The sequence below is a fragment of the Sphaerodactylus townsendi genome, linkage group LG06 (assembly GCF_021028975.2).
Source record: "Sphaerodactylus townsendi isolate TG3544 linkage group LG06, MPM_Stown_v2.3, whole genome shotgun sequence".
NCBI lineage: Eukaryota > Metazoa > Chordata > Lepidosauria > Squamata > Sphaerodactylidae > Sphaerodactylus > Sphaerodactylus townsendi.
In genome coordinates, this window is record NC_059430.1 from 30,551,763 (window position 1) to 30,575,566 (window position 23,804).

The following is a 23,804-nucleotide window of genomic DNA, read 5'->3' on the forward strand; positions in this document are numbered from 1 at the left end:
CTGAGTCTTTAAGGAGCCATAAGACTTCTGATGAACATAGGTGGAAGAATGTTTCCTATATTTACAACCCTTCTCCCCCCACACAACTTTTTTTAAAGAAATGAGCAGAATGGTTACTTCAGTCACTAGCCCTTCACGGGTTACAGCTGCCAACACTAATTTATAACTTTGTAGGGAGCCAGTATGGTCTATGGCAGGGGTCTGCAACCTGAGGCTCTCCAGATGCTCATGGACTACAAATCCCATCAGCCCCTGCTGATGCGGATTGTAGTCCATGAACATCTGGAGAGCCGCAGGTTGCAGACCCATTGTGTATGGTTACAGTACTGGAATGTGAATGTGGGAGACCAAGGTTCACATCCTCACTCTGCCATGAAGCTTATCATGGGCCTCTCTCTCTCTCTGTCAAACTAACCTTTGTTGTAAAGGTCAAATAGAGGAGGACAGGCAAATATACACTGGCCTGAGCTCCTGAATGAATGAGTGAAGGGGGAGGGAGAAATTGTGCACCTTAAAGCATATGGATGAGAGATGCAGAAAGAAGTCAGACATGTGCAGAGAGGAGTCAGGTGAATTGCAGGCACGACAGAGGAAGATGTTTGTAGCAGAGGATTTTGTGAGTGTGCTACATCAGTGGGGAGAGGGTGGAGGAAGGCAATTCAAGAAAATGTGGCAGTTGCCTAGACCTGGCTTGCCAGCAGCTGCACTACACACCTATCTCCAACAGCGATCTGTGGCTGTGGTGTGGAGGTGGGAGAGTGCAGGGGTAGAGCAGCTTGTATATACCACAGAGGACTGAGCAGGGAGAGGGCCGCACAATGTAACCCTGACCTGGAGTAGCTGCGAAGTGAAATGGAGGCAGACCCTGACCAGCATCAACTTACATCTGGTTCCCATCTCATGGTAGTTTTTGTGCCAAGCAGAGCACTCAGGCCAGAGCTCAGGCACTTCTGCTAACCAAAACACACTGAGCAGGAAACAAAATGGCAGGTGCAACTTTACAAAAAGGGAAGTTTTGCTGATAGCAGTCCAAGGCAATATAGATGATCTTTTTACAAAGATTGATGTTTAACTTTGCAGGGCGCAGCAATTAAATATGATTCTCTGATGCAAACAGAGAATTGGAAGGAGGAGGAAAGGCAGACGCTGGGACCCATCCAAGCATTCAACATAAAGAAGAACTGGGAAGATTTAGTGGATTTATCCACACAACTCCTTGGTTCTTTATGTTGAAAAGGATATAGAGACCCAGAATGTATACTGACAACCATAATGGTGTGGTAGGTCCTGTATCCATAAACATCCATGGTATTATGCTCAGAGGATCCTCGCCCCCAAAATGTAGGACACAAGTATGACATTGCTGAATATCACGGAATATTTTCATTTCAGTAGGGTCTTTCACCCCTTTGTCAGCTTTCTTATCTGTTTCAATGCTTCCATTTTATCTTTTGGAGAATTCATTGTGCTGGTTAATTCATGCAGAAATCATTTGGGCTTAGCATTGCATGGACGATTGTCTACTGGTGAAGAGTCCAGAGCTTGGGCACCTCTGTCTGGGATGGAGTTTACACATGTAAGACAGCCACAAAATGGCTCCTCTAGAATCAACTGGGAAAAACTGCCATGTCTTGGGATGCTGACCAAAATGGACTGAGCAGGTTGCCACTCTCGTCCAGCCCCTGAGGAAGCGAACTCAGGAGCCACCACTAGCAGTAGCAGTTGCTGCCTACTCTATGTACTTCCTGGGGCAGCTTCTCCTCTTTGCTCCCTACAACCGAGCCCTGATAAGGAAAATTAAGTACCTTCTCATAGGTGCAACAATTTATTAATTTAAAATTCAAAACAAGATGCTTAAAAAAGAATGAAGGTTAAATAATTCTCTACTGCATAATAAAGAACTTATTATAAAAATAGAAACCTTCACTTGCTTTCTAATTATTGGAACTCAGGATATCAATTACACGGTGGTATGGAATAATTTAAAGCCTATATGAGAGGTTAATTAGTCTCTTAAGCTAACTAATTAAAAGACAAATTAAGACAAGAGTAGATAAATACTATTACACAGAAAGAAAAAAGAAGAGTTTGGATTTATATCCCACCTTTCTCTGCTGAAAGGAGACTCAAAGGGACTTACAATCTCCTTTCCCTTTCCCCCTCACAACAAACACCCTGTGAGGTGGGTGGGGCTGAGTGAACTCTGAAAAACTGTGACTAGCCCAAGGTCACCCAGCTGGTGTGTGTTGGAGTGCACAGGCTAATAGTTCACCAGATAAGCCTCTATGGCTCAAGTGGAGGAGCGGGGAATCAAACCCGGTTCCCCAGAGTGCACCTGCTCTTAACCACTATACCACGCTTGCTCTGGAAACTAAACAGGATGGAAAACAATAGGAAACAGCACAAGACAAACTGAAATTGCATGAACCTTTAAGGAAGCTAAATCCTTGGTTAAAGCTAAACAAACCATGTTTAATTATGGAAACAAGTCTGGCAGAATTTTTGTTTTACTTATTTTTATTTGATTTGATTTAATATCCCACTCTTCCTGACTCAAGCTGGACTCTGATTGAAAATAAAGAGAGAACTAGGATAAGGTTAAGAATACAGCAAGGAACTGTAACTCAAATAATTGTCCAAACAGTGGGGATAGTCCAACATTTCTATGAAAAATTAAATACTGCTAAATTTATTGCCACAAAGGCTATCCTCGAATAAGGAATTCTTGAATAAAATAAAATGCCTAGAATCTCTAAGGAACTCCAGGAACTTCCAAACCAACATGTTTAACAACAAGAGTAATTGAAATAATACTAGATTTAAGAAGGCCCCAGGCACAGATGAATTTACCAATGAATTTTATAAATCATGCTCAGATATATTTGCCCGTCACCTGACAAAATCATTCAACATTATGTAGGCAGGGCTTCCCGAAGACATGGCGTCTCATTCAGTCTAAACTTTTCTAGCTCCCAGGTGCCCTCACTCAAAGGGGCAAATTGCCAGTTAAAGAGTAGACGAGGTCTAGCTCTTGCTTCCTCAGTGTTTTGAGGACCTTTAATTTGATAGGTCAACTAGTTTGGGTGTATTTTGACCCACTAGCTCTGGTAATATTCAGGATCTGTGAGGGCAAGTGTGCCATTTTGGGAGAAGAGACCACCCCCTTTTTTCTTTTCAGATTCCCTGTTTTCTTCCTATTTCAAGTTTCTTTGGATCTGCTAAAAAATTTTAGAGTACTGAAAGAATTAAAAAATTACTGACTCTCTTGAATGTGGAACTTGGCTGTGGGATGTGATGATTGGAAAGCTCTTGTAGTGATTTACAAGTATGTGAGAGACTTCGTTTAAGATTTATTCCGTCTCTTGAATCAGAGTTACATTCATTTTGCGTGGTTTGAATTTGCACAGTTGTCAGGCTTTTTGTTACTGAGTTGATGGCTTGAAAAGCTGGACCTAAAACAATTCTGGAGTTATTATTCTTTTGACTCGGATTGGACTTGTATACTTATAAAGTGTTCGGCATACTGAGTGGATTACAAACTTTCTGATTCAGAAAATATAAGATTATTGGACATACATGCATTCAAGATTGGCAAGAACTTAACTGGGATGGTAACAAGTAAGCTGACATTTGCTTCTTTGGTGAACGTGTTATGGAACCTCTTACCAATCACAAGAGTGCAACACAAAGCAGCTAGTAGCAAGTTAGGTTTATTTGCATGGAGAGAGGTCATCTAAGGTGTGTCTCTCTGGAGATTTGTGTCGTAGCACAGCTCAATTTAAGGCTTCTGTCACCTGTCCTTCTGACCAATCCTGGTTGGCCATGAAGGCTCACAATCTTCAATCACTCATGACCTTTCCCTTACATATCAAAACAGCAAAATAGCATATTCAGCAGAAGAATTAGTCAACTTGAGCAAATACATTCATATTTGTCTATTATCCTTAGTTTGCAAAGAAGATACATTTGACATCAACAATATATGTATATGTACATTGTGTTAACCTTTAAGAATTATGACCCTTTTGAAGCTTAAGCAAGCATGCTCCAAGGTTTCCTGTAAAATTGCAATCATGGCGTTTTTGCAGCCATTAGTGGTTTTTCACCCATCATGTCTTCTAACCATATAGTTCTTAACTTGTGGTCTTGCAACTATTCTACCACAAACGTACATGAAATTCTGATTATACATGGTGGTGATAAGGATTTTTTGAAAAGATTTATAAGTACTCAAGAGACCTCTTTGTAAAAGTGAATGACTGTGGGAGGCTTAGGGTGAAACTACACTGAAATTTATAATTATTCAGCTAAAGACAGCTTCATACCTATCATAACAGGACTGCTTCTTGCTGACAGTTTGAACAGAAACAGCTATTATCTTTTTCCATTCATCCTCCCCAGTCTTGCTGATAACGTTTATTTGTTTTAGTATATTACAGTGACTTTTAGATTTTTAATATTTTTTGTGTGCAATTGAAAAGCCCCATTTACTTTAATATGCTGCTGCCACCTGCTGGAATGGAGATCATTAAACAGCTTCAGTCAATCTCCCTGCAAATAAGCCAATCAGAATTTGATGTGAAGGAAGATTTTAAGAGTTTAAAACAAAAAATTCAACAATTAGAATCCAATTTCAGAGAACAATTAAAGAAAGACATACAGAGTATAAGACAGGAATTTGTCTCAATCTGCTTGTATTTAATGGAAAAGTTCAGAAGAACGTCTGAAACACAGGAACAAACATTCAGATCCAATTGGATTATTTTTGGCAACCAAAGAACCAGCAGAAAAAAATCTTGAGTGAAGAGAAAACAACATGTGAAATAGATCTTGAAATAGAATTTGTTAAGAGTTCACAAAAATATATCCCAGTTGGTGAAGATCTTCTTAATATTGAGCAGACCTATAGAGAACCATTAGTAGAAAGGAAGAATGATATATTACTTTTAAGACCTGCTGAACACACTCCTGAGGAACAGTGAGCCTAACATTCTAAGGCAGAGTCTTTTGAAAGAATATAACTGGAAAATTTTACTAGCTTTAGAAATGCTCCCAACTATAGGGAAAATGATAGTAAAAACTGAAATCAAACAAAACAATTGGTAACTCACTGAACAGATGATGGTTTTTTTCAAAGACTCCAGGACTGAGTTTAGAGAAAAGCTACCAGTAAATATAAAAGGTCAGCCACCCAGGAAATTGCAAGAAAATGGATAGAATCTTTTGAAATTTCTAGAACAGTCTCCATAGAAAAAACCTATTTTAAAGTTCATTTACCTAAAAGATTGCAAGAAAAAGGTTAAGAAACATTGGAGTTGATGCTGGAAATGCAGTGAGAAATCTGTTTTATTATTTCTTATGGTGGAAGATATTTAAAAATTGGATATTAGTCTACACTGAAAAGTTAAAAATACCATATAGATAATGATATATAATCTCAATATGAATTAAGTATGATAGTCTGAAGGAACTGCCAAAATTATGTATTAAGCTTTTTCTTTATCTTTTTCTTTCTTTCCTTTTCCCTGCATTCTTTAGAATGGTACTTGGTATTCTTTAAACACAAGTTTATATCTTACTAATATGATTTTGATGCCCTAATCAAGGTGTTATTTGAATAAACCATTTTGCAGTGTGTAACTTTAACTACTGCAAAAAAAAAAGTACTAACAGTTACTTTTTGTCAACTAAGTTTACTTCCAGGCTGAGAAGAGGCTTTCCGTTAACTATAGTTTGATGGTTACACCAAATAACACTAGTATGTACATAGACAGTACATGAGTCTCTGCATTTCATGTATGGTTCTTTTACATTTCATCTTTTAAATGTTCTGCATGTTAAAGTGCTTTGATTTTGCTTCCTATTTAACTGATGCGTAAAAGCCACAGAGAGTATCAGTTTTATTGAAAAGTATACAACATAATTCTGTGTGGGTGAAAAATCTCAAAGAACCAACTGGCACGCATGCTGTGATCCTCACTTAATTCCCATTGCTTCCTTCAATAATTCTATTAAAGTTACAAACATAATTTTCTATCATTATAAATGTAATTTTGCAATATTGTGAATTAATAAACTGTGCATTGAAAACAAACTACAAAGGTTCTGATTTATTTCAATGGAAGCTTTTATGTTCCCATATTTTGCCAGGTTTGTACAAGCTGTGAAGACAATGCAGAAGCCAACGGCTTCTGTGTGGAGTGTGTGGAATGGTTATGCAAGACTTGCATCCGAGCTCATCAGAGAGTAAAATTCACAAAAGATCATACAGTCAGACAGAAGGAAGAAGTATCTCCAGGTAACTGTATCCATTCACAGCTCAAATATGCTTGGGGCATTTCTGATCAAGCTCACACCACTCTGTTGGGTATATACATCTTAGTTTTGTTTCCTTCCATTATACAAATTCACCCCATAAATAATTCCTGGTATAAATAATATTGGATCGTGCTTCACTTTTTTTGTTTATTAAAACATTTATATCCTGCCATTCCTTTTCGATCATGTTGGCTTACGATCACAGGCAGGCCTTCTGAAGATCTCCAAGTGTTACCCAAATGTGTGGACTGTTCTATTGATAGATGAATGCTGTTTGAGTGTATTAGTAATAGCTCTACCCAGGGAGTAATTTCCAGGGTGAAAGATGTCATCAGTCCTGATGAGATTAGTAGCTTCTGACAGGAGATCTATTGTTCTCAGTCTTGCATTTCATTAAGGATGTGGGGAGGAATGACGAAATTAGTAGCTGAGTCATAGTTCAGCCCTCCTAGATGCCAAGTGTCTTCTGCCTGGATTCCATTTTGTTCCTGCTGGAGTCATTCTTGAACCAAACCTTCCTTCAAAAATACATGGAATGGTATTATAGTTCTCATAACTGCCCCTAAGGATCATGGGAATATTGTCGAAGGCTTTCACGGCCAGAATCACTGGGGTGCTGTCTGGTTTCCGGGCTGTATGGCCGTGTTCTAGCAGCATTCTCTCCTGACGTTTTGCCTGCATCTGTGGCTGGCATCTCAGATCCTCTGAAGCCACAGATGCAGGCAAAACGTCAGGAGAGAATGCTGCTAGAACACGGCCATACAGCCCGGAAACCAGACAGCACCCCAGATCATGGGAGTGTCTGACCACTAACACATGGAGGGGCCCCCTCTCACCTCTTCAAGGAGACTGTTCCTCAGAGCCAAAGCCGCAATGGAAAAGGCCCAGGCCTGATCAAAGCTATTTGAGGCCCCCAAGCAATGGTATAGCTGACAGAAAACTCTCTAGTTATTGTAGCTGGTACATAGGGAAATATGGAAGGCAGTCCTTCAAATATGTGAGTTCCCAAGGTTATAACTAGTACCTTGAACTGAACTTAAAAAAAAAAAAACAGCAGCCAATGAAGCTGTTTCAAAGTGGGCAAAAGTTCTCGGTGGCTAACCCCTGACATCAGCAAGATTGCGTCATTCTGGATCAGATGTAGCTTCTGGAAAGTCTTCAAGGGTTAGGGTTAGGGTTAGGGTTAGGCAGTCATCCAACTGAGTTTACAGAAGCATGCATCAATATAGCCAAATCAGCTGAGTCTAGATAATAGGAAAGTTGGTGAATCAGATGCAGTGGATAGAAGATGCTCCTGGTTGCAATGCTAACTTTATTTTCTTTTGGCCAAATGAATAACATAAACAGCATAAAAATAATAGCTCAGAAATAACCAGTAGCAAAGCTACTTTCTGAACAGTACTGCAATGAAAATATAAGTATCCATATTTCACCCAGTCACCTTGTGGGTGCCCCCCCCCCCCAGTTCATCTAGGCTGGAACCTGACTTCTGACACTGCACAACTGGACCCAGTGGCTGGCACCATGTTACTCTGCCATAGTTTTCCCACCTCCTAGGGGAAGGAAAGGAGGGAAAGCTGAAGACAGAGTTGGGGTATCTAAATGTAGGTTGGCTGATGGGTGGAAAGGAGCGAAATAAGCAGGAAAGTGGAAAGGCTATGAGGATTTTCAGGGAAAGGAAAGAGTTAATAGGTAGAGAGAGGAGAAAATGAGATGCCCCCCTCAATCCCTTGTGGGTCCCACACTGGTCTTTAACTAAACTGATATTCTTGAAGGGTGCCTATCTGTTTTTCAGTGAAAAACTGGGGTGCCAGTTAAGAAATATGCTTGAATGTTTAGAAACAATATAGTTTGTTTCAGGTTCTGTGACCTGAAGAATGAGAACCAATTAACTTGTAAAAATTTACTCATGTGATTATGCCAAGAAGAATTAGGCAAGATCGTACAAAGATGTTTAAAAAGCTATATGAAACCAAATCTTCATCGCCTTTTACTAACTCACACTATAGATACATGTAGACATTATTTACTGAATATGGAAAATAAACTAAGTCCTTGTATCTGAAAATAGTTCCCATACAGGTTGTTCTGAATCAAGGGAAATATTTTAGGACTTTTTGAGGAGATAGTGTTTTGAGGAGATAGTGTTTCAGTACCCATGAAATAGTTGTCCAAATGCTTGAAGATCTGGCTTCCTATTTTGAATCTTACTGCTTGAGCATGGCTTGTGAAATTCTCAGTCCAGTTCCCAAGGTGAAATCTGTCCTTTTGTTCACTCCCTACCCTACTCCTTAGTTTGGCATTCAGTATGAGTGCAGTGCCAGAGAGCCTGGGAAAGCTGAAAATATAAGATTCCTGCTGTGAGAAAGCAGATGAGTTCATAAATACATTGTTTCTCAACTATAACAAAAAGATGATAAATTGGGATTTTTTTTCCTTTTTTCTTCAGAGGCTGTTGGTGTAACTAGTCAGCGACCTGTGTTCTGCCCTTATCATAAAAAGGAACAGTTGAAGCTCTATTGTGAGACTTGTGACAAGTTGACCTGTCGGGATTGCCAGTTGCTGGAACACAAAGAACACAGGTACAAAACTGAGCTGCATCTTTATCACTGAAAAGATAATTTTTTTCATGTTAAATAATCCTATATTGGACTACATATTAATCCATTATTTCTATCAAACAGGTCTGCTAGACAGAGATCTATAGTTCCAGATTATAGTTTATTATCATTTCTAGTGGTTAAATGTGGTTGAAATAATTTCTAAGCTTTGCTTCAGCCATATTAATAATGTTAACCTTTTGTAAGGTAATTGCCTTAATTGTTGCCATCTGAGAGGCAGTCAAGAGTAAAAGTATACAAATTCTGTAGTATATATCACACGGTGACAATAGGTAGGATTACCAGCATATTTTAATATGAAGCTAAACTTTATACCATTGAAAACACGGAGCTGTATATTATCATTAAATTCAGATATATTAATTGTTGCCAAAATTATTTATGTTTAAACAGGAGTATTATTATGTTGTATATATCTGCAGTATACATAGGAATTAGCATTATCTAATGCTGTAGACTTAGATAATTTTCATACTGCACATTTTGAGCAAATTCTTATCCAGTTTGTTTTTCTAATTTTTTTATACTTTCCCTCTGTTTGCCAAATCACTGATCTCAAAAAACTAAAATAATGGTAGTTTACTGATTTTGAAACCACATCTTCATCATTCAATAACATGTGATCCTTTATCAGATACTCCCATTACATCTAGATTCTTCTTCTTTCAGATTATATAGGCTAGAGGGACTCCAAAATAAATACATAATTATCAGGGAAAGCCATTCTCATAGTTGTATGGTTATATTTTTTTGTTTGTAATCCCAAATTCCTTGGTTAAGTGAACTGATAACAATCTTAGAAGGTTATTCAACCATATCAATTTAATATTTAATTTTCCCAGGATGTACCAATATGCACATTAACTTGAAATAGTATGTTACTAAATAAAAAATAATTTTGGTAGAAATTTGTTAGGGCAAAAAATAATTTTGTTAACACATTCTTTTTAATGCTGGCTATTCTGTTCTTCTGTGATACACAATAAATCAATTACTTGATTTTCAAAAGTAATTCATGAGGATTATATTATACCAAGGATTTGGGCAGTGCAATCTGGGAGGGGGGATCCTCCTCTGGAGCCGGTGGATCCTTGCATTGGTAGGAGTGCTCATTCCACCTGTGCAAGGGACAGATGCACCAGCAGAGGGGTAATTTTCCCTTGTGGCCGGGCACCATGTGGGTCTGCAGTGCTTGACCCAGAAGCTAGCTTTGTTACCCAGGCCTACCAGCACAAAATACTGAGCTGGCATGGCTAAGGGTGGGCCGGGTGTTCAGCCCTCAGTTTTCAAGGCGAATCTCTATTCTCCCCTGTGGAGGATTCTATAGTGAGTTTGGGGTTTTTTAATTTTGGGGGCTTTGCACGGTGTGGGAATGCCCTTTGGAAGGGGTGAGGCAGCACTGGATTGGCACTATCCTTGCCTGCCAGCCCTGTCTGGATTGGGCTGTTAAGCTTATTGAATCCAACCTCCAAGATACTTAACAAGTGCAATTGAGACTTATTAAAGCCTAACCATTCATATTTCGGTTTACATTATAACCAGAACCAAACAAATTAATCAGATTTCATAAGTGCATACTCCATTGACTGATTATAGTAAGATCAGCAGCATCTGCACGTAAGCATATTTTTATATGATTTTCACAAGCAACTGCTGTATTTTTAGTCACAAAATGTTCTACTGCCCAAACAAAGCAATGAAACTGGACAATCTTGACACATACACCAGTGAAGAAAAAACTTTTCAGAGATGCATCGCCAACAACTGTTCTTGCTAATCAGTAGTCATACTCGAGTGCATTTCAGCTTTTAAATTTCCCACCAAGAATAAATACCTCTAATACTTGTTAGCTGTTTTACACTGTCAGAAACCTTTTCGGCATCAAGGAAAATAATCAACATCTTGTCTATAGTGGAATTTGCTATATGAATCATGTAGAGAAAAGACTTCAGTCAACTGCAGACGTAAACATGTGACTTCCAGTGACTTCCCCTTATTTTAGTATTGCTTCTGTTAATAAATAAACACTATTAATTACAAGTAGGGGACCCACTTGTAGCTGGGGCATCTCATTTTACTCTTCCCCATTATTTCCTCTTTCCTTTCCCAGAAACCCCCCATAGCCTCTTGCCTTTTCTATGTAATTCAAGTTAATTTTATGAGTTTTCAAAAGATAAGTAAATGATTTTTTTCTAAATATTTTTTATTTTATCAACAAAAAGTTGCAGAAAAAGGTAAGTTAGTGCTATGAAGTCAGCTAGGCTTTTTTTAAGCACGGTTACATGTGGGATACTATTGGCATTGTAGTTTTTTTCTAATCTTACTGCAGGTACCAGTTTATAGAAGAAGCCTTTCAGAATCAAAAGGTGGTAATTGACACACTTGTTATGAAGTTGATGGAGAAAAGTAAATACATAAAACACACAAGTGAGCAGATTCAGAACAGGTAATTTATCTTGTTCTACATTAGTAAAATAGCTCTTTCTGGATGATGTGCAGTTGATTGTAATTAGTAAATGGAAAAGAATCTATCAGGCTTGATTGTGCAGTGCCTAACCATTATTTATTATTTAAAAATGCTATTGTATTTGTACCGGTACTATACAGTATATAAAATGCTGGGGTAGGGGGAAAACTAAGACAAAAATTAGACTCTCTGTACTAAAATATGTGTGTGTGCTATCAAGTCATAGCTGACTTATGACGGTGTCATAGGGTTTTCAGGACAAGTCATTTCACAGGTAGTTTGCTATTGTCTGCCTCCATGTGAGCTGAGAGTATTATGAGAGAACTGTGACTGGCTCAAGGTCATCCTGCAGGTTTCAGGTGGAGGACTGGAGAATCAAACCATTGCTTCAGATTAGAGCCCGCCACACTTAACCACTACACCACATTTGCTCTCATACTTAAATAGCTCATGTATATTGAAGGGACACTAAGGAATGGAAGATGCAGTAGAAATGTGCAAATGTACTAAAAGTGAGAATATTAATGAATGTTGTGTGTAAAATATTGTTATATAATTCAGCTTTAAAATCAGTAAAATAAAATTATACAACAGGCAAAAGAGATTGTTCAATCACGTTCAAGTCCAGTAGCGCTTTAAAGACTAATACAATTTCCACGGTAGAACTTTTTGAGAGTCAAAGGACTCTCTGTTCAGATCTGAGAAAAGGAACTGTGACTCTTGAAAGCTTATATCCTGGAAATCTTGTTGGTCTTTAAAGTGCTTCTGGCCTTGAATCTTATTCTTCCACTGTGGGTCAAGATGGCTGTGATTATTTGATGTGTTACTTTTTTAAAGGGAAGTGGGAGAGGTATGTTTTGAAAGATTATTCAGATAGGGGAAAGTAGAAGGACAATGGAATGAGATTGCTTTCAGATAATGCAGCAAGGGAAGTTAATTGTCTGGAATTTTACTGTTGGCTACAAAATAGAAGGTCTTAACACTGGTGCTTGCACATTCAGCACAAGTTTTGAAATCAGACTGTTGGCACAATGTGGAAAAATTATTTGCAGCAAAGTTTCCTGGGGATTGATGGAACTTCAGTCATGACTTGTTCCTCAGGTGTCAGTACAACTTAGGTATGACTAAATGTTTCTTGATTATCTTTCAAATAAGTTCTTCCACTTTCTTGTACAGACTGTTCTAAATAGCATTTCTATATCCTTTTATTTTTATTTTTTTAATACATTGTACAGGATCCTGGAAGTGAATCGGAATCAAAAGTTGGTAGAACAGGACATTAAAGTTGCTATTTTCACATTGATGGTAGAAATAAATAAGAAAGGGAAAGCTCTACTACATCAACTAGAGGTAAATTCCTCCCTGCTTGGGGGAAATAATAACACATTTAATAAGCAGGCAGAAATTCTGAAATAAATCAAAACGTGACTGTTAATGTCCAGAAACTAACCTAGTTTATAATATTCTCCAGGTTTGCTGATTACTTTCTAGTGTATCTCTGCTTTCTCCTAGTCTGCTTTCAATGTGGTATTACAGAGAAGTTGTCAGACTCTACTAGAGTTGTGGGAACCAACAGGAAATTAACTTCGGGGGGGGGGGGGGCTTTCTGGCAGTGTAAAGATATGCTGACATCCCTGTCTGCCGGGAAGTGATGTCAGCACATTGCCAGGAGATTCTGGAGACTCTGGCATTTGGACAAAAATCTGTAGAGCTGTTTCTGGACACTCGGGGAGTGACCCCCTGATACATTGGGATGTTTCTGATGCCCTCCCCTGACGTCCCACCATATTCCCCCCATGCCAGCTAGCTGAGTACTGGTGGGAAGCACTCATTGGTGGAAGGGGATTCTCTGCCACCTGCAGAGAGTTGGGCCTAAAGGCTACCTAGGATTTGAATACAAATTAATTCTAAAAAAGTGAATGGCTCTCTTGTGTTTGACTGTTTGAAGTGGGACAACTTGAGTTAGTGGCAATTGGAATGTTTCTGTTCCTGTATTTTTGCTGAAAATGGAGCTCTTCTATGCAATCTGCATCAAGGCTCAGCCAAAGACCTCACAACTTTGGGGTTTTTTTCTCTTTCAGTGTCTAGCTAAAGAACACCGGATGAAGCTTCTGCAGCAACAACAGGAAGTGGCAGGGCTTTCTAAGCAGCTGGAACATGTCATGAATTTTTCAAAGTGGGCGGTTTCCAGTGGTAGCAGCACAGCTTTATTATACAGCAAACGGCTGGTAAAAATAGATAACTTTGCACTTTTACCATAGTCCTAGCATTTGCATTCAATACAAGAAATCAATTGAGTTAGCAAGATGCAGGACAGCAGGTGTGCTAAGGGCCTGACAAAAGCTAACTTTTGCCATAGCTATTGTTGCTGATAACACTATCATACTAGTAGGTCAAAAGCTGCTAAATGTTGTTGACAACGTACATTATGAATGTGACAGACACTTCTGCAAAAGTGTGTGTAAGTGAACTTGCCAGTGGGCTGAGGTTAGCTGTGGATCCTTAGCTAGCTAGCAACCTGAAAAGTGAATATGGGTTGCCTTTTTTGTAATGTGTGATATGTAATCATGTCTTAGAAACATGTTCACAGTGTCCAGCTTCCTGCACTAGAAATGTTTGTTACATTGGTCACCCTGTGTGTGTATGTGTGTGTGTGTTTGCCATGATTCTCCCACTCTTTTTATTTAATTAGTTATTTAGTTTTAGGAGCATTTCTTACCTCTCTTTATTAGTGGATGAGGGTGACATAATTCCTACTGAGTTGCTGAGGATGCTGCTGGCTCTTTATGTGTCATTATAGAATAAACTACATTGCTCCTATTCCTTCAATAGTAAAATGAAATGCTAAGAAAAGGAGTTATTCTGTGAGAAACTCATTTTTCACTTTGTAAAAAAAATTAACTTGATGGGGAGGATTTGGTTCTTAGTTTATCATTTTTTTCTCAAGCATTTAATAGTGTGCAGAAAAAATCTGGAAAGTTTAATTTTAATACAGTGTTCCTGATTTTATTCTAGATTACATTTCGGTTACGCTATCTCCTTAGAGCAAGGTGTGATGCCTTACCTGTGTCCAGCAGCACTGTTCAGTTTCACTGTGATCCTAGTTTCTGGGCCCAAAATATTTTCAACTTAGGTATGACTAATTTCCTGTTTTCAGCTTTATTAGTAGCAACACTGTTGATGTAACTTAATTATTTTTAATAAAGTAATTTTTATTTGAGCAACATTCCGGAACATTTTCCAAATAAAATGTTGATATAACTTAATATGTTGGTCATCTGAATAATCTGTTTTTGATTTCTTTTAAATATCCTGAGAATGGTTAGAGAATTTGCAGTGCTAGCTTTTTCTTTTATGGTTTTCATATCCTCCTTAGAACAATGGTGCACACTTTCAGGGTTTTTTAATTTCATATCTCTAATTTTGATTTGTTCACTGGGTCAAAGTGATTTCCTGCATTGCGGTATGATTTCTATGAAAACTTCCCAGATTGCCTGCTGCAACCACTGCCCTTACCACATGGGGCAGCAGGAGCAAAATTGGAGAATAGCAGGCGCCAGCATTGTATAAGTTTCTAGGAATACCATTAATCCCCATGGTTTTACCATAGTAATTGGGAGAATTCCTAGAGCGTCATGTAACACCATGAAATTGTTTCCCTCAGTCTATACCTTCCAAATGCTCTCACTGCACAACCATTCCTGACTTGCTACTTTATTTCTTGGAGGAAATTTTGTATTCTTTGTATGTACATAGAATGTATAAATTGCTGTTTAAACGTGTAGCAGGATGTCACAAACTGGTTATATTTTTACACAGTGTATTCATAAGTACATTGGTGAAGTTCACCTGTCTCTCATGATTGCATACATGCAGTTACCCATGTGGGATGGTAGTATGCAGGACATTTATTTTCTGTGTGAAAGTGATTAAGAATTTTGCTATGTAGTTTTTATAAATATCTGTTCAGTCCCTGATTACTAGTGGTGCTAGTCGGCAACTGAATAACAAACATATTTGAGAACTTGGTTTCATTGCAACAGATGAGTTCTCAGTCTATAAAATTGACAATGACATTAATGCCAAATGCAGAAAATATTATAAATAGTGCAAATCTTAACTTGTAAATAATGAAGTAATTATTTTTATCCAGGTTCTCTGGTAATTGAAGATAATGAGACCCCACCACATATGCCTAAAAGCCCTGTGATGGAACCCAACATGCAGGCACAAAGTGGCTTACCTTCAAATCAACTATCTAAGTTCCCAACACAGATCAGTTTAGCTCAGCTGCGACTTCAGCACATGCAGCAACAAGTCCTCGCTCAGAGGCAGCAGCAGGCTCAACGGAGGCCAGGTCGCGTGATTCTCCCCAACCCTAGAATTGCAGGGCCCGTGCACCAGACTCCTCCACCTCCACCACCACCTCAGGTAAATCAGGGCAAGACCAGAGTAGGAGATGTCTGTTGTTCAGAGGCAGAGCCAAAGTCAGCAGACTGGTGTGTCAAGGCAATATACGAAACATGAGTTTTGTGCTTTTACAGGAAAATTATATTGTCCATATTATATCATCATCAGTGACTGCTGCTTCTGTCTCAAAGGTTCAGGGCCCTGTCTAGCATTCTTAGATACTCATATACTCTATAAGGGTATATATTTCTCATACTTCCACATACGTTTCCCAGCTAGCTAAATAGATTATAAAATTGTGTTATTGGGTTACATTGTATTATGCTGAAGATGAATCCCACAGTTTGTTTTATTTAATTTATTATTCATATATTCCCTGCCTTTCACTGCAATGGGAACCCAAAGTGGCATCCATAATTTTCCTCCCATTTTATCTTCACAACAATCCTATGAGGTAGGTTAGACCGAGAGTATCACTGGCCCAAGGCCACCCAGTGAGCTTCCATGGCATGAGTGGGAATTTAAATCTGGTCTCCTAAATCCTCATCTAACACTCTTGACCGCTGTACCACACTGGTTCTCCAGTTCTGTAAATTGATATATCTTGTGAGGTTTCAGTGTCAATCAAGGAAAGCCGACTAACTGAGAAAATTGTTTTATGTTTCCAGCAACCCCCTCCACGTTTGGTTAACTTCCAGAATCACAACCCCAGATCAAATGGCTCAGGTCCTCTTAATCAGCCAATGACACTGCCTCAGAATCAGAATATATCACATCCAGTTGTGAGGCCAAATCCACTACAGATGGCATTCTTGGCACAGCAAGCTATTAAACAGGTAGGTCATCCATATCATTTGCCCCCCCCCCCTTTTGCAACTACACCAGCCTCCTGGATTCTTACTTGTTGAAGAAGGATTAGGGGAGTGGGGAACAAAATTAGGAATGTTATATATCATTTTACAAAAATATGAAATGGAAAGGAGAACTTTTGACTGAGTTAGAATTCATCAGATTTAAGATATGACGTTACACAATCCCTCAACAACATATGTGAATGTTAACCCTTCTGTAGAAGGACGTTGTCAGTTAGAGAGCTATATGTATACATTGGAAAGTTCCGTCATTGCAAATTGCTGCCTCCTTGATGTTGTATGTCATAGGGACCACATCACTTCAGTCTTAGCCAAACTACACTGGCTCCCACTTTGTTTTCAACTACAATTTAAGGTGCAGGTGTTGATGTTTATAACACTAAATAGCATGGGACCAACTTACTTTTCACGACCATCTACCCCCTTATGACCCTACCCAACCTCTACAGTCATCTTCTTAGACATTTCATGTGTCCCTGTCTTCTGAGAGTAGGTGGGTTTCAAACCAGAAGAGAACCTTCTCAGTCATGGCACCAAAACTGGAAATTTGTCCCCAGAGAGACCATCTGTCCTATTTTGTTAGCATTGTCTTCCAGTTGTCTTCTAGTTGTTAGTATTGTCTTCCAGGCTTTTTTGTTTCATCTGGCAGTGATCCCACCTACCTGCCTTATGTTTGAGTTGTTTTTATTCTTCTGTGTGGCTTTTAAGGTGTGTTTTTATTATGTTTGCTTTTAATTTATTAACTAATTTGGTAACACTGATGAAGGCAGGCATCAGTTTTGTAAATAAATGAAAAATAACACTTATATTCAGTATGACTGAGAGAATTGGGTGTTGAAGCAAAATCCTGCAAACTGATTTCAAAGTGAAATTGTAATTTAACTTGCTAAGCCCTCACTATTTATTTATTGCCATGAAGTCACTTATGGCAATCCTTTAGGTTTTTCAAGGCATGAGATGTTCAGAGGTAGTTTGCCATTGTCTCATTCCACCTCACAATCTTCGTTTCCTTCATGGTCTTCCAGCCAAATATTTGCCTGGGTCAACCCTGTCAAGATTGGACTAGCCCGGGCTATCCAGGTCAGGGCTCTTGGATTTATAAAGCCTAATTATACTACTCTTATTAAGCAAATAATAGTAAAACATGTCTTAAATCCAGATCCACTACATCTCTCCCCAGTTCTTTTACTTCTGATGTTTATCATTGTTTCTGCCTAACATGTCTGTCATTCTTTTGTAGTGGCAAATCCACAGTGGGCAAGTTTCTGCTGCCCCCTCAAATGCCAGCAGTACCACTTCAACTGCCTCCAGTCCCACTATTAATAGTGCTGCTGGATATGATGGAAAGACATTTGCTCCGCCCATGATAGATCTGACTTCAACTATGAGCGGATCCTATACGCTGCCTTCTCTTCCTGATGTAAGATGGATATTTTGCTTTCATAAAAGGTTTATTATGTTTGGTCAATGTGTGTTGTGCTGATAGATCTGAGATCTCCATGGCTTACCTGCAAAACAGGCTATACCCTTTTCAGGATTAAAAAAAGTGCGGTCATGCATTCTCCGGCGGAAGTTGGAGCAGTGGGCACCCACATTGTAAATAAGTCCAATTCTCTGGCAGCATTTTAAAATCTTATTTAAGCATTGCTGCCGTCAAAATCATTATTGTCTGCATCGGGAAACATAGCACTTTGATAAAATAGCATTTATATTAGTCCAGATGCTTATTAGCGAGACCAGCCTTTTTGTAAAGTTGCACACGCAGTTTTCTTTCCTGGGAACAGATTTTAAAATGCTGCCAGACAATCAGAAGGCCGGGAGGTACTTGGACCCTGTGGAGCAGTACTACCCAGGAAGATGTGGCGGATTCCTTCACACAACTCCTAACATCTTTATCCTGGAAAGGGTATAGTTCCAGAAGTGGATCGTTTTCTTAACTTGTTGTGTTCTAACAGTTAGGGAGGATTATTATTTATTTATTTATTTATTTTTCTCTCTGTATGGGCTGCCTTTCTCACTGTAACTCAGAATGGATTACACAGTCAGTGTTATGAGACAGCCAGTAAGTGAGCAATGTATTAGAACTAAGATTCATACATGATACAAGTTAGCATTGTAATTTGAGATACAACCAGTTGATCCTTTCACCTGAGAACACAGCAAGTATGCATTTTATGTAGCTGTCTTCTAGCTCCTCCTTATGCTTAAACAGGAAAATGCGAGGAGACCCCTTTACAGAGGGACCGCAGGGCTAGGAGTGCTGCAGAAAATACTTCATGCATAATGGGCATAAGACTCGTAAAACAGTCACAAAGGCATCAGTTATGGCCTCGGATATGTATGTTATTGTTTTGCACTGTATGCTTTATTAAAAATTACAATATGAACATTTAGTGAACAAAGATGTATTAGCCAGGATTCATTGTGTGTATGCGAAGTAATTCACTGATGCTGAAAAGTTAGGTTGTATGTATGTTGCCTTGCCATCAGTGTCCCTAGAATGAAAGGCTATATTAAAACCTGGCATGTAATCCTCAGTCAATGTTAATTTGATAAATTCTAAGTAAGGGCATGATTACGTTCTACCTACCTTGCATTCTTTCATCCTTTTAAAAGATTGATTGTTCGGGAACTATTTCCTTGGATAACATTGGAAGGAGAGATGTAGTTTTGGAGCAGAGCCAATCCAAACCTCCTTCCCGCAAAACCGTCCAGTCCCCAAATTCATCTGTGCCATCTCCAGGCCTTCCAGGTAAGGCAGCTGCACGTCTACTGCTTGTGTGCCCTGTACTGAGTAAAAAAGAAATGGGTCTCCGCCAACAGTTGAACAAAATAATTCCCAATAGGAATAGGAAAAGGGAAGGAAGACCTAGATAGAGTTCTGTTATTGTAAATGTGCTGGTTTCCTGGATGAAAAATCATTATCAGAAGGGGAAAAGAACTAGAACAAGTAGCATATAATGTACATGAAAGGGTGAAGAAGCTCAACTCTTAAGGAGAGGCAAGGGGACAGATGTGCAACTGAAGTAAAGTTTCATGGCATAAAGAATTAGAAGGATGGAGCGCACAACCGGAACAGGAACAAGATATTAATGATAAAAAAACAGAGTATTGATGATCAAATAATGATTTAAGTCACAGTGGCTTATACTGAATGTGAGGTACTGGATGGGGCCATTGCAAAACCATAAATAGATCATAAAGAAGTGGAAAGAAGGGCTGTGCAGCAGAAATCAAAGACTAAACTGACTTGCCTCATGTTTCAAATGGGTTATGCCAGCTAAAGCAACCCCAGTGGATTCTTGTCAGGCTTTTACTTGAAAGCCTCCAGGGAAAGAGATCCCAAAAGTTCTCAGTAAACAAACAAATAAATAAGCAGCATATGTTCTTGCTGTACAGAACCATTTTTCTTTCTGTCCAGAGATACCCCTTATATGCTTCCCCTTTCTCTCCTGTAGTATAGGGGCTTAGTACAGACAATATTTTATGTATTTATTGGTACAAATGAACTTATATGAAGTATTTCTTTCCTGTTAAGGGGCTGTTTTAGGAATTAATAGTTTGTTTTCTGGAATATGGGGCTTCCAGGAAACGTTCTAGGTTGGGGCGGGGGGGGGGGGGGAATAGATTTGGAACATCAAAACAAAAAAGATCAACCCTGTTACTTTTAATTGAAAAGGTCAAACCTGTTTCTCTTGAGAACTGCTAGCTTTTTAGGGTCATCTCCCTTTTTATGCGAAACAAAAACTTTCAATCTTACTTTGTGTAGATGTAGGCATCAGATTTCATTCTCCAGGGCTACACATGTGCTTTGATTTGTCCGTTTCTAAAATATTTTTCTTTTAAGAACTACCAACTTTTAAAAGCTTTTCTTCGAATCAACAGACATGAGACCAAGACTTAGAGAATCAGATGTGAGAAGTCCAGATATTCTTTTGCCACAAATTGCTTCTACCACTTTGCCTGGGCACATGTAACGGAAGTCTGATGTTTCTTCTGGTATAAATCAGTGGGCTCTCAGTTTGTTAGCAAAAGGCTCAAGCTCTGACTTTTAAAGCTACACCCACGAAGGGGAGGGGTTAAGCCTCAGTTCCTGTCTGGTGACTTCTGTGCCCACTCCCCTACTATTAAATTTTTATTCGTATTTTATTAAATTTGTATTCTGCCCTCCCCAGCCAAGGCTGGACGCCAAACAGCATACATTCACATTTAAAACATTCAATAAATAATAACATGCAAAACTAGTTAACAATTTATCAATAAAAATTCAGATGACAACATCATGATAACCTATGGAAAAAACACTGATCCCACCTCAATACAGACTCCTATTCAAAAGGACTGTCTGAGGATGGGAAAAGTTTTTTGGCAAGAGGGGCAGAACAGACTAACAGTAATGCATTGGAGGCTGGCAGCTGGAATTGGTGTCAGCGAGTGGCCTCAACCAGAATTAAGGTGAAAATAAAAGCACATTCAACTGAATTTTTAGAAGCTTTAAAATATAAAGAGACATGCATAGCAAGATCTGTTTCTAATTCTTTTTTACTGATGACTTAGGGGCAGTTACTGTTTCGGCTATCCATCCTCCAATTCGTTCACCCAGTGCCTCCAGCGTTGGAAGCCGAGGCAGGTAAGCAGACTGTATAGAAAAGGAAGCCTCAAAATAATATTACTCAGTGAAAGTGTAATTGATTATCAGTGACCTGACCTTTGCAAGTATGAAGAGAGGCTTCCACAAAATATCCTAGGAACGTTGGCATATTAATGGAGTGATAAATTACTACACCAACATGGCATAGTGGTTAAGAGTGGCAGACTCTAATCTGGAGAACCAGGTTCAATTCCCCACTCGTCCGTATGAAGCCTGTGGGTGACCTCAGACCTGTTACAGTTCTCTCAGAACTCTCAGTCCGCACAGAGGCAGACAATGGCAAACCACCCCTAACATCGTTTGTCTTGAAAACCACCAGGGGTTGCCATAGGTCAGCTGTTACTTGAATGCACTTTCCGTCACCACAGAATATATTGGGTAGAAAGAGTAAATCTATAAATAGCAGAAAATTAGGATGTAGGGTTATGTTAGGATTGATTCACCAAAGCAAAACAAAAAGCGGTTACTGACAGATTTAATCAGATGACAGCCCTCTTGTCATGTGGCAATCCTGATTTGTTTTGTATAAACTTTTAAAATTGCTTTGGTTCAAGGAAGGTACTTTTGTGTTTTAGTATCTGAACCAGATTATATAAAGATTCCCTTTCTCCCCATTTGTGGTTCATTGATCAAAGTTCTGTAGGAGGAAAGCTTCTGTATAGGGATAGCTAAGGGTTTGTGAGCCTGGATTTGGCCTGGGTTAAAATTTTCTAATGAGTCTTGGCTGTATGTTTCTTATGCTACAGCAGTTATGTTGGTCTTTTCATTGTGTAATTGAAAATTATTGGGAAGTTTTTTAAGCTCTTGTAATTTATCTTTTCTTTAAAAAACATGTTTAAGAACAGCATTTAATCACTGGAAGGTAGAATAACTTTAGAATAAAGAAGGGCTTATTCTCATGAACTTCATACTTCTGTATGAAAATAATTCTGTTGTGTTCTACTGCAGAAGATCAAGGGTATGTCGAATCATTTTTATTCGTTCTTCCCTCCTTCTCCCCACCCCCAATCTTTGTTTTATAGCTCTGGCTCCTCTAGCAGGCCACCAGGTGCTGACTCAACCCAGAAGGCCCCAGTAGTCATGTTGGAGCCCATCAGAATAAAACAAGAGTCTGGTATGCCAAGTGAGAATTACGATTTCCCAGTTGTAATCGTGAAGCAAGAAACAGACGAATCCCGGAATCAAAATGTAATCACTGTTACAGGAAAACTAGTCTGAATGAAGAAGAGTAACATTAATTTACTGGAAAACCAGTTAAATTGCTAAGATTTCTGCATCAAAGCTAAAAATCTTGTGGGAACTGAACTTTTTATATTGATTTCTGAAAAAATCCAATAGCACTCATGCTATTTGTTTATTCTGTTTGTGCATTTAGAAGAACCATCTTCTTCTCTACTTGAGAACAGAAATGTTTGAGATGGGAGGGAGGTTAGATGGTAGGCAGTTGGTATAGCAGCCTGATAGCCCAAGGCTAGCCTAGTACTGTCAGAGTTTCAAAACTAAGCAGAGTTGGTTGCAGTTTGTATTGGAATAGGAGAGTGGGGTTGCTATGAAGAGGAAGGAAGTGGCAACCCATCTCTACTCATCGCTTGCCTTGAGAACCCATGACCCTAGGATTGCCATGAGTTAGTTGGGACTTGATGGTACACTATCATCATCATCAAATTATTATTATTATTATTATTGGTTGAGTTCTATTATTATTATTATTATTATTATTATTATTATTATTATTATTATTATTATTATTATTATTATTATTATTATTACAGCTGCCAGATTTTCAACCGTTATTGGCCTTCATATGCATTGGGTTTCTCCCAAGAATCTTGGATATTGTAATATGTTGGCATGGTATGTGTGTAAATCCATGCAATGTGGCCTTTTAAAAGTGATATAGATGAAATATGTAGATGGTTAAAATGCCATCCAAGGTTTTTTGATATGGTACCCAATGTGCCAATAATCACTGGGTCCACAACCTGTTGTTGTTATCATCATCATTTTTACTATTGTGCATTTTCTGAAAATCATACACAGGACTAGTTAAAGCAGTTGGTTCTGTTGGCTAGGTTGTAACTCCCCTAATGTACAGGAGGCATGTTCCAGTATTTCAAAACAGATGCATGTCTATTAAAAACATGCTTTATTTTTTCCGTTTTCTTTACAGACCAGTTTTTCTAGAAACTTGCTTACCTCACTGCTGTTGAACAGCAACCGTAATCACTCCTCTGAAGAAACCGTCTTGAGAACTGAAGCACCAGACAGTACAGGTGACCAGCCATCCAGTGGCAAAGGAGTCTGGATAGGGGCTGGTCATATTGGAGATGGTAGAAAAGAAGATGACCCCAATGAGGACTGGTGTGCAGTGTGTCAGAACGGAGGAGAGCTGTTGTGCTGTGACAAATGTCCTAAAGTGTTTCACCTTTCTTGCCATGTCCCCACACTCAGGAATTTTCCAAGGT

The 23,804-nt window shown here is 38.8% G+C and overlaps 1 protein-coding gene across 2 annotated transcripts in view; it reads left to right on the forward strand.

The window, feature by feature from the left end:
- TRIM24 (tripartite motif containing 24) overlaps positions 1-23,804 on the forward strand; it is a 49,288-nt gene that overhangs the window by 18,484 nt on the left and 7,000 nt on the right. For both annotated transcript variants that reach the window (XM_048500712.1, XM_048500713.1), the window contains exons 3-15: positions 6,151-6,298; positions 8,768-8,900; positions 11,269-11,385; positions 12,642-12,756; positions 13,488-13,634; positions 14,422-14,539; positions 15,560-15,837; positions 16,485-16,652; positions 17,929-18,108; positions 19,305-19,440; positions 21,246-21,318; positions 22,362-22,527; positions 23,510-23,802. In XM_048500712.1, coding sequence (XP_048356669.1) covers positions 6,151-6,298; positions 8,768-8,900; positions 11,269-11,385; positions 12,642-12,756; positions 13,488-13,634; positions 14,422-14,539; positions 15,560-15,837; positions 16,485-16,652; positions 17,929-18,108; positions 19,305-19,440; positions 21,246-21,318; positions 22,362-22,527; positions 23,510-23,802 — 2,072 coding nt within the window. The remainder of the gene's footprint in view (positions 1-6,150; positions 6,299-8,767; positions 8,901-11,268; positions 11,386-12,641; positions 12,757-13,487; positions 13,635-14,421; positions 14,540-15,559; positions 15,838-16,484; positions 16,653-17,928; positions 18,109-19,304; positions 19,441-21,245; positions 21,319-22,361; positions 22,528-23,509; positions 23,803-23,804) is intronic.